The 17,680-nt window shown below is 41.7% G+C and overlaps 1 protein-coding gene across 7 annotated transcripts in view; it reads left to right on the forward strand.

The window, feature by feature from the left end:
* The window catches only part of LOC107993599 (uncharacterized), a 249,074-nt gene that overhangs the window by 193,566 nt on the left and 37,828 nt on the right, over nucleotides 1–17,680 (forward strand). For 6 of the 7 annotated variants that reach the window (XR_009833448.1, XM_062087286.1, XM_062087287.1 and 3 more), the window contains 6 exons: nucleotides 909–1,114; nucleotides 2,436–2,699; nucleotides 3,258–3,322; nucleotides 4,653–4,857; nucleotides 5,038–5,183; nucleotides 5,601–5,729. Coding sequence is in view for 5 of the 7 variants with exons in the window: in XM_062087286.1 (XP_061943270.1) it covers nucleotides 909–1,114; nucleotides 2,436–2,699; nucleotides 3,258–3,322; nucleotides 4,653–4,857; nucleotides 5,038–5,183; nucleotides 5,601–5,729 (1,015 nt within the window). In the remaining 2 variants the exon portion in view is untranslated. The remainder of the gene's footprint in view (nucleotides 1–908; nucleotides 1,115–2,435; nucleotides 2,700–3,257; nucleotides 3,323–4,652; nucleotides 4,858–5,037; nucleotides 5,184–5,600; nucleotides 5,730–17,680) is intronic. The other variant, XR_009833449.1, reaches the window with a different exon arrangement.

The raw sequence follows: 17,680 nt of genomic DNA on the forward strand, positions 1-17,680 counted from the left end.
ATCCTGGATCGGTCGAACGATCCATATCAACCTGGTAGAAATTCAAAGGGGCGAGATCGGTTGAAAAGGCTGAATCTATTTATCGGCAATCTATTAGCGGGGTCTAATTAAAATCGGGCCGATTGATTAACCCGATTGAAAATTTCGTAATTGAAAAGGAATAGCGCGCCCCCGCCTCTCTGGGATCGTTTATGAGAATGAAAATATTGGGGCGCATCGGTGCCGATTGTGTTTGTGACACGATTGAATTACGTATCGCGGCATTTCAATTGATTTATCATCACCACCACCACCGATCTGAATCCCAGGATTTTTAACACATTGAAATATTCTTTAATCGTTCATTGCAATATATTTTTATAACGAGAATTTCCCTGTTCAAAGGACAATAATCGTGATCGAACGATAAATCACGAAGGATTATCCATTTTGTCCCGAATAATTCATTATACGATCCGTGAGTTATCATAATTATAGCGCGCGGAGGATAAGGGAACAAGGGAAATCTCGACCGAATCTATAATTAGACTTATATATAGACTTATATATAACCCGTAAATGAGCTCACTTTAATTATCACATTTTACGGGATCGAAACACCACCAATGGAATAAACATGGTGTTAATCGTTATCCTCGATAGTCGACGAGAAGAATTCTCCAAGAAGAATCTCCTTTTTTTAACTTTTTTTTAAATTAAATTCTCCGACGAGAGCGTGCACTTTTGATTATCCACGGGGATAGAGATATATTCGAGTGATTTTTTTGCAAATTGAAATTTCTGAAAGCTTTGAACGATTTCCTTTTTCACCTTCTTCCAAATTCTTCGAATATTCGGTTTTTATATTAGACTTTAACACTCGCCAACGAGTAATTCCACGTGCTCAACCCAATTACTGTGCTGTTTAGGGCGAAATTGGAGTACTACGAGCAAAATTGCGCCGTGGATAGTGTGACAAAGAAGTGTGCTGGTCCAACTGCGGAATGCAGGAAAGCGATGCTGGGCATCCTTGGCACGGAATTGCGGTCAAACTGCGCGTGCAAGGGTACGGAACTCACGCAACTTTACGACTGTCTGGGATGGCAGAGGCTCCTCTGGGTCAATCCTTGCGTGGGTGAGCATAATTTTCAATTTTTCCCCCGTTAAAATTAATTCTTAATACAATTAATTCTCCTTTTTACGATATTTATAACTTGCTTCGAATTACGATGAATTTATTTATTCGATAGAGTTTATTCGTAGAGAGAGTATCGTTAATATTTCAAGATGTTCGCGTGGAAATGATTCGTCTCGTCGCAGATACGATTCATCACGGTTGGATATAAATGTAACACCATCATCAGATCAGTTCAGAAAGAAGTTTTCGAGCAGGAAGCGTGTATTACCCGCGATAAAATTATCCGGCTAAGATTAAATATTTTGCTCGAGAAGAATAGCGAAGCATTCGGGACAATACGATGTGCCAGCATCATCGTACGGTGATTAATATCTGGAACGATTAATATCTCCGCGATGACAGAGCCGATTCCTTCTCTGCTCTTCTCTCGTTTCTATCATCCACCCATGTTTCAGATTAAACATGTAATTCGCACGTTTATCGGAAAATATGACGAATAGAATCATAACCGATTCTTACCCTATTTATTCGTACTCGCAAAATCTTCTTCGACTACTTTTTATATCTTTACTTCTCTGCTACATAATCGCCTTGCTTTGTCGTTCGTTAAAAAATAACTTTTAACGACGTCAACTTAAATTTCTTGTTCCTACGAAAAAGAAAGAAAGAAAGAAAGAAAGGCTTTTAATATCGTGGAAGAGGATTAACAAAAGAATTTCGAATTTTCCACAAGAAAACGAAACAGCAGAATCGAAATGGCGTGTAAAAACTTATCCATGGTTGGAGAGCATAGAGACGTTCACGATCTGCAGCGGTGTTCGAACGATCATCGAGATTCGAGCACCTATTGCGCCCCGGATCGAAAGAACGCGGAGAAGGGGCGAAACGAGGTCCTTTTATCGATGTTACATCTGTTACCGCATAATAGCAAAACCTGATGATGGCCGGCATTCAAGCCGGCAGATAAGTCATTTAGATACGAAGAAATTGCACTGCGGCCGAGAAGTGCATCCACACCTCGTGTGCACGTGTTAACCGCATCGATCGTCGCCTCGATCGCCTTTCGTCGATCCCCGATAGGGAATGTGGGTCGAGGAGGCGATTCGACGCCCTCCTCTCGATGCAAACCATTTGTGCAGATGCAGACCAACGACAATTTATTTACACGTTATTTAGACGCATCTCTCCAAATCTTTCGACTCCGTCTTTCCATTTTTTTTGTTCTCCTCTTCTTTTCTTTCCGAAAAGCAAGAAATTCCACGTTTCGCGAAGAAGATAGAAACGAGATAGGTCGATAGAATTGTTGGATGATTTCCAGTCGAGTCCCAGAAGGATTACCACGCGAGGAGGAAACACCATCATTACCCGAGGACCACGACGACTACCGTCTTGTCAACGACCAAGTCGCCGGTTAGCACAACGACGGTCACAACCGTGGTCGAGCAAGTAGAGGATAATCAAATACCGGAAGTGACGAGGTGGACAACCACCGAACCCACGGAAACTTGGGAAATCACCACCACTAGCAGCACCACCGTTAGTACCACACCCACCACCACCACCACCACCACTACGCCGCCTCGTAAGTACTCACACGCGTTTCCTATACACGCACACACATATATATGTAAACCAGTCTCCTCTCTCTATCTCCAAAGACTCGAGCAACGTCTCCTTTCGAGCAATGGAAATTTATATATAAATACTTGAATAAGAATAATTCCAATTTCCAATCTGGGTGGATACGTTGAAATCTGGGGGAAAAACAGGGCTCCCCTCTAAAAATGGGGGAGGAACGCGTGGGTGATGCGTGCACGCGGTGTGTTGTTTCCTCGAATGTGGAAAATGTGCAACTCCTTTGATCCGTTTGAACCGTTTGGGCGGAGAAGAGGGATTCTGTTCACAGGACACACACGCGACGAGGAATTTTCGTTTGGCGTGCGTCGAACGTTACAAAGCGAGGCACGGTGATGGCGGGTGGTTTGAAACAGAGGTAAAAAGAAAAGATTCGAAGGTATAGAGGAGTGGCGACGGTTTTAGACGTGGATCGAGAGAGGGGAGGGCGAGAAAAGGAGACGGGGGAAACAGTTTGCCAGGAAACGTTGTACCTCGCCTGTCTGAAACGCGTGTCTCTTTATAGGCTTCTGTGTGGTTCAAAGGCCGAGGCAGAGTCACCAATACATAAGGGAGGGCGAAGGAAAGAGGGTGAGTTTCGACAATCTGTATTTTCGCGTCGGTGATCGGGCGAAAAGCTCGTGGAAGGTGGGCTACGATTCGGGAAACGAATCGGGGAACGTTCAGGATGATGAGAGATTGAAAATTAAGTCGAATCAATCGCTATTTTTAAATTGGCTTTATCGAAGAGGAAGATGAGGAGTTTTCGATTTTATATAGCGGTTCGAAGCGATTCGTTTGAATTTTAATAGAGTTTGATCGAGTTTCATTACTACTTTTGATTAATGGGATGCCGAAGAATCGATTTAAAAGCTATCTCTAAAGTCTTTTGCTTAAAAATATAGAATTTATTTTAGTACAGCTTTATAAAATATGTTACGTTACATTCGGATACAATATCGAATACTACTTTTTTTCTTCTTCCGTGTTTTTCCTCTCTCGTCGAAATTTATGTAAAATATATCGAATAGAAATAATACGGTAAATAATTCAAAAATATCCTTTTGTTAATTCGTTAAATAATTTCCCTATGTTTATATTGCTTTTTTTGTTCACCTTTGATACCGTTTATTAAAATCAAACATTGTTAAAAAAAAATATCCATTGTGCGGTTTCGCTGGTTTTAATCGCGGGACGCGGTGTAACGCGTACAGGATTTCAGAGAGTTTGGTTCTCTCGGAACGCTTAGCGGGAGCACGAGGCAAAGCCTTTTAATTGGTGCAAAAATAAAAGAAACACGGTCGAAAATAATAAACAAGCTTTTAATGCCGTTTCGCGCGATGAAAAAAAACTGCGAATCCACGGAAGTTCATTATCTCGCCGATCGATGTGCGTGAATTAACAACAACGTCGAATCGGGGAGTGAAAAGTTTAATTCGAAGTGGCACGATTAACGTCGGCGATAATTAACATTCAGTGTACATGTTTTTGAAGCTGGGTCATTCATCTTTAAAACGGCACGCCGGTGTATTCGCGATTATCGTGTTCCATTACAATTATCAATTTCAAAATAACAAGTAAAATTACCGGATTTAATATCTGGAAAATCCTTAAATTTTCTCTTCATCGAAATTGGAAATTTTGAAAATTATTCGTATAATTTATATATATATATATATACATATAAAAGTAAGAAGAAAGAAACTTTTTAATCATTCGTTATTAGTAGTTTCTGCTTTAATATTTCGAAACGCATATCATTAATATTTCTACACATCTTCCTGGACTTTGATCCTTTTCATCTTGAACGAAAAAAAAAAAAAAAGACGAATCGTAGAACCGTCAGGATCGAGCGAAAAAGATTTAGATCCCAGCTTATGCACTTTGAACCAACGATCCGTGTATGCTCGATTCTATGTAGCTGTATCGCGAGGATGAACCAGAATGTTCCGAGTTGTGCCAATGCGGCGAGGGCGAAGTTTTGATCTGCAACACGATCTGCGTGGATTCATCGCCCTGCAAGACGGACTTCGCCTTCTACAATCACGAAGCACCGGCGTATCAGGCGCATCGCGGACCCTGCCTTTGCTATAGCGGTCGTTTCATATGCATGCGGCCATCACCCGGTGAATATTATACTATCCTTTGAATACCAAACAGATTCACATCCCAATTAAGTAGAATATTCAACATTAATTCTTTCGTTCACGAGTTGTCTCGTCCATAATTTATAATAATCCTAATAATCGCAATTACGACATCACAACGAGCCTTTTTGTAATAATCTCCTCGAATCGCCTCTGCAGACGCTTACTCTATACCGCACGGGGTTTTCATGTTCCTGGGCTACAGCGAAAAGGACGAGAGTTTGTTGCGACGGCACAATAACCTCACCGTCCTGGACGCGGTATCGTCCCTCGATAACTTCATGAGAGAAGAAGTTAACAATCAGGTAAAACGTCTTACTCTTACTTTACCATGTACATATATATAAGTATACTCATGCACGATCCGATATTTTCAATCAATCCGCCATCTCTCTTCTCGAATCGAAATTTCGCGACACGTTTCACGAACTCGAAGGAAGATTTGTTTCGACCCGGCTCCAGGAATTGAACGAATTTTAAGCCGGCTGCGTTCCCTCGGAGGGCCGTCAAGTAGTATTCACGCGAGGGGAGGGGACGAGAAAAATCTGGAGAAGCGAGAGAAGAGAGACGGATCGGAAATATAAAGCGAACACCAGGTCTCGCTCGCCAGGCGAAACTTAATAATGCGAGATAGCGTTGGAGATGACGTCGAGGCGTATATATATATGTATATATACGATATTCCTTCTTTCCTTTCCTTTTTTTTCACATTTTATTTGCAGACAGTGTGCACGCTGTTCCTGTACAACGCGACCCGAGAGAACGTGATTGCAGTGGCGCGTCTCGGGACTGACAATCCACCCTTAAATAGCAGCCAAGCTCAAAGTCTGCAGCACCTTCTGCGCGTCAAGGTGAGTAAATTGCAAATAGAAACGACTCTCCCGGTTCTCGTGAATTCTCGCATCTCATTCTGATCTTATTTCCAACTCGACCCGGTCCACCGGACCTAACGGTAACTTTATTACCGCCCCTGGCTTTTCAATCCGCCCCCCCTTTTATTTGGCCACTCGTCAACCGTTTTATACGTAACGCGTTTATTGAATTAGCCGCGAGGCACGGCTTGACGTAGACCGACAATTTTATCACTCCAACTTCGAAACCGCCCCTCGACTCTGTCCCGACATTTTACCATTTCGTCTCTTTCCGGATAACAACTTATCGGGCTATTTCGTTCAAAGTTGTCTCTGACTCTGGAAAGTAACGATTCGACGATTTCTTGATTCCAGTATTTTCGTTCTTTTTGAATCAGGATAATGATATAATGACTAAAGGAGCTGAGAATAAGTTCGACAAGCAATAAATCTTTTATATTTTTTCAAAATAATATTTGCGTAAGGAAGAAAATTTGATACAAAGAGTGGTAAATCTTAGTAAACTTCGTTATTGAAAACGATGTTCACGATTACTTATCGATAGCGCGGGGAGAAAGGGCAGAGAAAAGGTAGAGGGGAAAAGAAAGAAGAGAAAGAAGGGAGGGGAGGAATGGTGAACAACGAGACGAAAGGATCGCGTGCCCCGCGTCGATTCGATTCGCGACGAAAGGGCCGGTTTCGTGTTTACGCGGCGGCGTGCGTGCCACGCGCAGGAAGTGCGTGCTGTATACCCAAAGGGGCGATATCAAACTTTACAGAACTTTTCATTTCTCTCGCTCGCGCCCTCCCTTGTCCACCGTTCTTTCGGCTGATCCGCTCGTAAACCTCTCGAGGGGAGGAAAGGCCCCCCCTCTCGTCCACTGATTATCGCGATTAATTAACCGGTACGCCATCCTTAATTTCCCCAAAAATTATCCAACAATCCCCTCTTTCGTATCTGATTTCCCGACTCATTGATTTTCCATCCCCTGCGATTTCTCCAACTTTCTATTTTTCGTCGAACAGAGCGACGTATTTAATCTTTATTTTTCTTTTCCTTCTTTCAATTTCAAGAACATCAGTTGAATTTTACGTAGTAGAACGGAATTAAAAGTTTAGTAGTGGCTGGTTACTTTTGATTAAAGGGAAAGAAGATGAAATTTTTCAAATTGGGGGATTATAATCGAACAAGCGATGCTAATTACGTACACGAGATTCGTCGCAACATTTTCCTCTGGTGGCCGGGTTTTTTTCTATCACTGGAGGGCGTGCATTGAAAAGGCAATTAAAGCGCGACACGATTTCGTTAGGCGGCCTCGCGACCACTTATCGCGGTCGAGTAGTCGCGAAATTTCGCGGAGACCGCGCGCGCTCACCCTTTCTCGATCGATAAATTGTTGGGCGAGTAACAACAGAGATCGTAAGCCGATCGAGCCAATGAAAAATTGCGTGACTCTTTGTCAAAGTTTTTAGAGAGAAATCTAGCCAATTAGACAATTACGTTTCTCTAAAACTTTCTTACGATCTATGGATTTCCAACAAGGGATCTCTTAGGTAAAATTAACAATATCGCCAATATGATTCGATGGAATAGACTTTACGTTATTATTTCGCAAACAAACGATATCGAATCACTGAAATTCTTTTGATCTACATCTAATAATTACTGTACGTACAAAATGGATTCTTGGATGAATTAACGATTTATAAATGAGATGGCCGATCATAGTTACAATAAAAAGTTCTATCTGTAATTTCACAATTCCACGAATCAACTCGGTTGTACGCCGAATCGTATACACGTATTCGTTCACACGTATCAAATCGTTCACCGAATCAACTCGGACGCGTGTTTATCTCTCGCCAGTCCCATTTTTTTCCCCTGGCCGTGCTATTTTTCAACGAAAATTCGCATAACGTTAAACGGGGAGGAGGTATCCTCTCCCCCTCTTCTCCCGTATCGATAGAGACCGAACGCCGAGCATTTTGCGTCGGTCATACGAGCTCCCGCGGCGATTTCCAATTTGCGATTAAGCGCCGCTCGATTTGCAATTTGATGGAGGGATCGCGGATTTGAATTGGCGCGCTCTGCACAATCCACTCCCCTATTTTTCTCCCCTTTGTCTCCCTCAACGTTCTCCCTTCAACGTTCTAAACGCCGTCCATTTCCAAGTGGCGTTCGAAACAGTCAGTTAAAGCGAGAATTTAAAGGTGAGACCCGTTTAAGAGCGATTCTTAAAAGGTAATTTTTCTTCGCAAGAAGGGAGACATCGAGAATTTCTTCGGACAAATTGCATTGATGGCTATTCCTCCCAAAACTGACTTTCTCTCCCTCCTTGAGAAATATTTTCTAGAATCCTCTTGGAGAGAATTCACTTATACGCGGGGAAGAAAATACACCATTCGATTCGATTCGTAAAAGGTTTTCGGCCGAATTTCGCGGCGATCCATCGCGAGAAAACGCAATTTGCATGCCGCGGTCCAACGTGCCCGATTTCCACTCCATTATTTCGACCGCCGGCTGTGCGGAATTCGTGTCGTCGATAAATAATAGCCGATAGATCGCGTAAACGACCGCGAAACAAGCCGTGGAGAATGCGCGACGAGAAAAAACGATGGATAGAGGAGCGAAGATTAAAAAGTGGTTAACGCGATGTCGATTGGAACAGGGACGAATCTTCGCCGCCGTGAAAGTGAAATGGAAACAAGCAGAGTGTGGGATGGAGATGGTGGACGCGTTAGAAGAGACTTTCTCTCAATTTCGACGATCGAGCCGATTTTCTAGTAGCGCGAGCCGGAAATTGGAAGGACGTATTTTGGCCACGCGTTGGGAAGGGTCTATTTCCTGGAGGATAACCGATAGGAGAGAAATCAGGGGTCGGGGGTGGCTCGGTTTCTTTCTAACTCGTAATTGGACGAGCGTTCGGGCAGGCGAGATCGCAAAAGGGACCGAAACGAGTTCCAATTGAATTCGCGATATATCGGCTCCAATGATCCGTTTTAATCAAATAGCTTGGCCGGATATCGCGTTATTGTTCAGGCTGAAAACGCGTGGCCTCTGCACGCATTTCACTGCGTGCGCGTCCTTTTATTTTTTTTACCCAATCGCAGAACGTGCTTCTCGAACCTATTCGATTCCCGAATTCTATCGAATTCGAAAGAATTCCACGGTTTATTTGTGAAAAAAGAAAGAAAAGGAGGGAGAGAGGGAAAGAGGAAAAATTATCTCTCTGCGCGCAAAGGTGTGTTACAAGTTCCGGTCAAAGGGCGCGACCGGGTTGCTATGATTAATTGGAACATAGATCGGGTCCAGAATAGTTGGTACATCCGTGACGACTCGACCGATGCCGATGTTCGAAATCTTTAATTAAAGGTCGGCTGTGGCTGGCCTCGCGCCAAATACGCGCGATTAAAAAAAGAAGAGAACGAAAAAAAAGCGGATATCGCCGACGGCGATTTTTAATGTTTTTCCTAAGCGTCCTCTACGTGCCGCGAATTCCCCTCGTCCGATCCTCGACGGAACGAAATTGTTCGGGGAGCGTAAAAACTGGCAGACGCACCAATCACCTCGAACTGGTCCCGGCTACGAAAACTTTTTATCATCTCCGATGGCCGGTTTCCAACTTTTTACACGCTAGCCGACGCACTCGATGAGATTTCCTCCAAGTAAAATTCCTCGCGATTTTCCACTGCTCACTCTTTTTTTCTCAAAGCAAAAAAAAAAAAATCTTAGAAAACGTATGTAATGATTGTAGTATAATTAATAGTTGGAGAGAGAAATATCGATAGAAGATGTATAGAAAACAGTATTGTTGTATGACGTGAAACTTTCACTTAGCTTCGAAGTCATATGGAAAAATCTATAATGGAAAATTCGTCGAAAAACTCCCCTCAAAAATCACCATCTCTTGTTATAATAATATCGATTTTCTTCTTCCATGAACACATTTTGCGAATATATTAAAAACGCTTTATCGCGAATAATCGCCCAAACGAATAATCATTAACGTCGTTGATGGCCCTCCTTCTTCCACAAGGACGTAACACACTTTTTTTCCACCGTATCGAGAGACGAGATATTCAAATAACCCGTTTCACCCCCTCGTAAGGTATCTCAGATCGTAGGCGAGGCAGTTACTCAATTACCCGACCCTGTCGGTGTAATTACCCCTGTGGTGGGGTCAAAGTGTCGGGGTCAAGAAGCAGTAGTAAAGCGAACCGCAAACTCGAACTCGACTCGAAAACGCGACTCCAACTCCTCGATCGGCCGCTTTAATTCGACGTGTGTCGTTCGCGCTGCTGATGAGTTCCTAATAAACCAATTAAGCGACCGGTTATGGCGCGTGGACCGCGTCATAAAACACGCTTCCGCACTCTCGTAAATCGATTTTCGGCCTGGGACGACCTTCTCACCCTTGGTTATCCCCTGTCCGTGGTCGAGTATCGCTTGATTTTTCGCGCCTTTTTGCAGATCCGATCGAAGGTTTACGGATTGGAAAAGGTCGAATAAGAATTCGTTGATTCGTGGGTGTTTGAGAATCGATTGTTATGGATCGATTCAAGCAAGAGGTTTGTGGAATCGGTATATGTTTCGTTTAAGATTCTAAACTGGGAATTCTCGGTGTAATTTAGTAATATGATCTCATTTTTCGTACGATCTCGTTAAAAAAGGAGTATAATTAATAGAATTTAATAACGTTTACTTCCGAGACGATTACTACTAATTCAGATATCTTTCAAGATTTTTATCTTTAATGTTAATTTATCCTTTTTATAAATTATACATATTTTAATTAATCGTCTAAGATGCAAAATGATATGAAACGAAATTGTGCTACGAAGTGTTTTCAAAACATTAAAAATTTTAATCGAGTAGAAACATCACAACCTTTCTGCAGATTGAAAATTTTTGCTTTCGTTTCGGATTCCAGATCGACATTTCCAAACACAACAGTTTACCGATATATTATAATTTCTTAAAGTTCGTTTGATTTGTTCACTTAAATCCAGCCATCGTTGAAATTCCACATCGAATAACAAAATATTGACGCTCCATTGAAAGAATACGTATTTATAAACGAGATTTAAATCTCGTTGTAATGGCAGAGTTCTTTAACAGTATCGAGATATCAAAACCGATCCATTCTCGAATTAAACGTCTCGAACAAAGTATCTAAAAGACAATACACGAGCGAATATATGTATATCTTTCGAGGCGTTTATGATCTTTCGGAGTGGCTCGTTTCACCGGTCTTCGAAAATCGCATTTTTCAATTATTCATCGACCGAGGACTATCTCACGCTCGACCGTAAAAGGGTTATTTTCATTGAAGATTCAATATCCATTATTTTAATTTAAAACTCGTTCTCGTTGAAACATTGGGGGCTCGCATCGGCTGATATTCATTTCACGCAATTGACACCTGTTCTGTTAGTGGAATCCCGGTGGAAATTCGCTCGATGGAAAATATTCCTTCGTTCCGCGAAAGTAATTATACCTCGGCTATAATTAATTTGAGCCGTGCATGTCGATCTCTTTTTCGCAAACTCGTCGCTCGTATTGCCTTGAAACTGTTTTTTTTTTTTTCCTTTCCCTTCTTTCCGTTTCAAAATAGTCCGACGAATAAAAGGTACACGATCTACAGTCTGTATAAATAGTACAAGTTTATAGATCGCCGGAGAAATTTGTGTTAAATTGCTCACGCAAAACGTAAGATTAATCACTTTCTTATTGCCCTTGTAGAAATCTTTTTGTGGAAATCTACAAATTAAATGTGGATAAAAATCTAGTCAAACAAACAAAAGAAAAGAAAAATCACGCTACTCGGATTATTAATATTCGAATGTTATAAATAAAATCACGAAAAATTTTCCACCATTGAAAATCGTGAGTTCTAATTCTCGAAAGGTCGAAAGGCCACTCGATCTCTCTAGTCCACAAGATCTCTGTCCCGAATATAAATTCCATCCATCCCGAATTTCTTAAGCCATAGAAGCACGCGAAATCGCGAAAGGAAACGAATACATCGGACCACAAACGTGAATCGAGACTGTTTGAATAACAGTTGGATGAGATTAGGGGCCTCGTTTCTGTTCAATTTCGCCTCGAGATAGTTTCGAGATCCCCCGCGAAACTGGACGGTTGAATGGCACACGACCTACGTACAGGTATATAGATAAATGGATGGAGTGGTGGTGAAGGAAAAGGGCATCGAAGAGGGAAGAGCGAGTTTAAAGAATTGAACGGCCTCGGGATGATCGTTATCACCGATGGAAGAGACCAGTATTCCAGTCCCTTGTCCCGATCGTCATCATCTAAAAGGAAAAGAAAATAATTTAATTCCCGTTTCAAAACGGGTTCAGTTTGGTAGAAAATGTATCGCTTTGAGGAAGATTGAGAGAAATATTTGTTAGGTAAGAAAGGAATTCCTCGAATTAGATTTAAATTTCGAGGAGGAGAGATTCGAAGGTTTTGAGGATGAGAATCAACATTTTGTTTTCGATTCGTGAAATTTCATTCCTCGCCACTGATAAAAATGGAACGACGAAGAAACTTTTACCTCTCAGCGATATGACTCATCCACGTGTATCATAAAACTTTACTGCAAATAATAAATCACGATCCCGTATTTCGAGGGAAAAAAAAAAATCTTTGCCCGATTCCGGTTTACGACATCTCGTTCACAATCTTTCGACTCGGTTTTCAATCTCGTAGTGGGTTCGTTGCACGATCGATTCGCAAAATTCGGGGCGAGGAGGAATATTTGATGAAATAAAAATGGACGCTTCTTTTTACGGAGGCGCGCTCTATTAGAAGATCAACTAGAGGGGTGGCGGCGCCATCGTCGAATTCATTTGCGAAATTAGCTGTGTCGACGGAGGGGTTGGTCGCGCGCTTTTTGTTGCTCGTTCGAAAATATCGAGGTAACGTCGAGCAAGCACAGGTGTTCCACATAGATAGGCAAGCATTGGCAGACGGCCAACAGAGGCACCTATGCCTCCTCGACCCACGGTCACCCCGTGCTCCAAGTATCGATCTCTCGGTCCTCTCGTGACTTTTCATTGAATTTCCATGCGCCGTTTAAGAGGCTGCTTCGTTCCTCCTTCCATTCTTTTTATCGCTTCGTGAGAGAGGGACAATACGAAGCGCGAGATTCTCCTATGTTCATATATTTATACCAGATATACTCCCTAACCAATTTATCATTATAACTTTCAATCAATCGTTTAATTTAAGATTCAATAAGGATTCATTTCTTATTCTATTATTCTATCGATCTATTTTCTTTCTTTTCTTTTTCATTGGATTAAAACAATTTCGTTATCTTCTTTTTCTTTCAACTCGTTCGAATTACGAACTATTATGCATCTGATATTTATAAACGAGACGTGGCCTTATCTCTTTGAAACAGATAAAAACCTTTCGAGTTTTTCAACTCGAATTTCTCGAGCTTCGAATCTCTGCCTCCCTTTCCACAGAGTTCATGGATACAATTTTCATCTGTTCCTTTGCCGGCTTAGGGATAATCGCGAAAATGTTGGCCAAGTCGCCGGTGGAAAGTTAATTAAGCACGTTCCAATAAACTTTGCCCCACAACACAGCGGCAACGTCGCCCAATGAGAATCAACGACAAGCGCGAGAACGAGAATTTATCCAATCTCTAGGAATAAATCGGACACAGGGAGGAGGGAGAATGGCTTTGGAGGTATCGTTTGCCAACGCTAACCTATTCACAAACGATGTTTTCGAAACGGGGGATCAATCCATTTAAAGTGTTTCAGAGACAGCGAACTGTCTATTACAGCTCGAAGAACAAAGTTTATCGTATACTTGGAATTGCCGAGAGCACGATATTCCATGAAATTCGCCATTTTATTTTCTGAATAATGTAATTCATATAATTTCCATATTTTGAACATTTATCATTTCTTCGATCGATGAAAAATATAAACGGTACGATAATAAATGAAACGTTTCTTTAAAGAATAATACGTGAAAGAGGCTTGATTCTATCTAAGATATTTCAATTTCTCTTTATTATTCGTAACATTACTTACATTTAATGTAATGTTTCTTATTAATACAAGAATAATTTCGAATCAAGGATGTTAAATTCGTTGTGCAGATGAAAGGAGATTATTATTTTCTCAAATATTTTTAATTCGCCCACTCGTTTCGTTTTCAAAATGGGAAGATGGCATTCAAAAATGAAATTTCACGAACTCAATTTTATTCCATCCTAATATTTCGAGTCTAGAATTACAATTACTCGAGTATATATATATACACACACCTTTGATTAAACGTTATAAAGATCAAAAAGATCGTCCTTTTCCTATTCGATTCGATATTCGATTCACGCAGACAGGGAATAAAAAGGTGGGGGGAGGTGGTGGATCGTTGGAAATTTTTAATTCGAGCCCGAATGAAAGTTTCATGGGGATTCTCTGTGAAGGAATCTGTCACTAACGGCGGAACCGGAAACGGAACGGCTCTCCCGTAGCCGCGCGTTCGATTCTCGCATCGGCGAGCCCGCGTCTCGTTCCATTTAACATTTCGAAAGGAAAGGGATCGGTGAATCGAACGATCCGCATTGTTAAGCAGAGCGTCGAATTATAGGCAAATACCGTTTCTCGTATCCCCACCTGACCCTGAATTATCAGGGACGATGATGGCGAGGGAGGGAGAGAGCCCCTCTTTCTATTTTCTTTTTCAAGCTCCACCGACCGGCATCTCGACTCATTCTTCTCTTAAATTCGCAGATAAAGCGCTTTGCCGCTCCATTAAGTCGCGCGGATAAGAAAAAAAGGAAAGGGGGAAAAGAAAAAGGAAAAAAAATCCTGCCTCACGTTACATCTCCAACTATCGAAACCCTTCTTCTCGTCTCGCTCGCCTTCTCCCAGAATAATAATAGGGCCGATGCCAATGGACAGAAGTGGAGGGAAGAGAAGAAAGTTTTCTCCCGGTTTTTGCTTAGTTTTTTCGCGAGATCGAGTTTTCTCTTTCGAGTTTACATAAAACAATCGGACCGACCGTTTCCTCCATTTCGTCGGATAACGATTCTCTGATACACCGGTGATACAGCGCAAAGAAGGAATTCATTCTTCGAAGAGGCGGATTCTTTTTCCCTTTTTTCTTTTCTTTTTTTCTTTCTCAAGGGAGGAACATTTCCAGGGAGGAATCCGAAGTTAACCACGGGGCGAAGTTATTCCACGGACAAGTTAAATTCATCCACCACGAGGTGGTGGTCGCCGCCACCGGGAATATCGTTCCCTCCGTAATAACGTTTCATTAAAACTCGGCCTAAAGATCGAGCAAAGTATAAGAAGTATAAATCTCGCCGATGAATCTTCCTTCTTCCCCCTAGGGCGATTTTAACAAAGAATAAGATTTAACCGCGTGTCACGAGTGTCCATCTCCCCGAGTTTTATTAAACGAGGCTCCCTCTTTCTCTTTCCTGCTTCGATTTTAATTTTCCATCTTTTAAATTCGTGGACAAAGGGGGAGATATCGAAATGGTCTATCGGGTCGATGCTCGCTCGTCGAGGCGAACAGCAGCAGCCCGTACAATGCAACAAGGGCAGACGCGGAGGATGTTAGGTGGCTGGTTTCGATAGGTCGACCCATTAAGGCATTGAGGGCCTTATCTGAATGAAGACGCCGTGATATCGCGCCGTTTCGAGTTCCATCTGGCTCCTCTCTCTCTCCCGATCGACGAGCCGACGAACGTCATCCACGGGCGACAAAGCGCGATCCTCCCCCTCGTCCTCCCCCCATCCGCGGACGTCTTCTCTTGTCCTTGTGAATCGGCCGGTTTGTAAAGTGGTCGGTGGTGGCTCGAAAATGTCAAGGAAACGTCCCACCGAACGTCGTGTGTCATGGGACGAGGGTGGTAGTGGGTGGTGTACGCGCGTGTACCAAGCTTTTCGAGAAATGGGTCACGCGTTTGTTCGACGTGTCTCGATTGTTCTTGGCGCAAAAGACGATTTCAGAATTCGTGCAGCAGCAAATCGGAATCTGGGTCGGAATCTGGGTCGAAATTCTCGGATATTTCTTTTCCCTTCCTCCCTCCTTTCCTTTCTCCCCCGGTGAATTGATCTCATTTACAAATTCCGGGAGAGCTCCCTTTATCCTTTCGCGAGAATTTATTTCGTCCCTTTACCATTTTTGCGTCGAGATCCGATCGTGATCCGATTTCTCTAGCCGATTCGTTTTTGCCACCGGTTTCGTTTGAATTAACGGAGTTTAGTGTTTACGAGCTATTAATAATTTATTGATATTAATTTATCATGTTATTATTGTTATTATTATTATTATTTATTTATTACGTATTGCAATTATTATTAGATGACAGTTTATTCGCAATGAATTGTTCATTTACCGAATCAATTATTTTATCATCTTGTGTAATTTCGTGCGTGTATGTACGTATTACGTATAATAAATACGTAATACACTTAATTAAATATCTAAACGAAAAATGTATATTTGCGACCGTATATTTATTACGATATTAAAGGACAAAATATAATCATTACATTTCCTCCTTAAAAAGTCACCATTTTTTATTCGCCTCCTCGAATAAAAGAATCGAACGTTTCGTATAACAATTAATTCGTAACACTTCGTTCCCTCTTTCAAGATAACCAAATGAAATCGGTGAAAAAAGTATCACGTTGAATAAATTGCAATTGTTCCGAATCCTATTCGTCGAAAATTTCTCCCTGGCAGACGATTTATTCCGCATTTGGATCGGTGTCAAAGAAAAGGCTAATTTCTTCTCTGGTCGAAACGACTTTGCGGCAGGGGGAAAAAGCTCGTAGAGGGAGGGAGAGTATAGACGAGGAGAAGGAAGGAGTGGAACGAAGGGGAGAGGATGCATTCCTCCCGAGGGACGTTGTATCGCGAGAAATGATTCGCTGCTTCTTTGAGCCACCGACAGACGGATCGAGCCACCATCCCCGATTAATTCTGCCCGAGGCGGGAGAAAAGGGTGGATTTTTTTTTTTTTTCGAAAGAAAGCCGCCAGAGCAAACGAGCTCTCGACCGTGTTCTCGCCGTTTTTTTTTTTTTTTTTTCTTCTTTTTTCTCAAACCCTTCTGTTACGCCTCTATGCTTTACGCGTGCACGATGCGCTCCTCGTTATTCCCGTTGGCCCGTCACTGAGAAATTTCATCTCCGCTCCCCTGTGCATAGATTCGGTGACACGTGAACGGTGGTGAACGATCGTGATAAAATTTTTAAGGGATAGATTGGAGGAAGATAGATTGCAAGTTTTTTCCGCGGCTTTCTAGTTTATGAATAATATTTTTGTTTTGGAATTATCTCGAATTATGTTTCTCGATCATTTGAATTGAATTATTGACAAAAATGAGTTTCTGTCGCGAGGTATTTTTCTTTTTTATCTATTTATCATTTTTCCTCCTTCAGTGTCTTTCTTGTTTTCTGTTCAAATTAGATCGTTTGATTTTTTCTTTAAAAAAGAAATCATAATTATCGTAAACTGTTTCTGCTTTTCTTTCTATGTTAATAACGATTTTATATATATTGTTCTACATGATTCTATATTCCACATTTTAAAAATGCGTTTTTAGAACGCATAAAATAAAAAAGAATAGTTAAAATTATCGGTGACATCGTGCTTTTGGATTACGTCTCAATTTTCTCTACTAATTGAACCGAGAGATGCGCTTATAAAACGAAACGAGTGGATTCGCGTTTTGTTTGGCGCGGAAAATTGTGTCGCAGTGACCTGTTACGGATCATTAAATTTGTTTCTTGCACAGACACCGGAATAAACCCAACTGGACGTTACAATTCCTCGTTACAATGCGGTAACACTCAATTACGTGCCTGACTTTCCACCCTTAATATCGTTCCTTCTAAATCCCCTACGTTTTCCCCGGAAAATTCATTTATATTTTCTTGGGATTAAAAAAATTATAGTGGA

Source organism: Apis cerana, linkage group LG1 (genome assembly GCF_029169275.1).
Source record: "Apis cerana isolate GH-2021 linkage group LG1, AcerK_1.0, whole genome shotgun sequence".
Classification (NCBI taxonomy): domain Eukaryota; kingdom Metazoa; phylum Arthropoda; class Insecta; order Hymenoptera; family Apidae; genus Apis; species Apis cerana.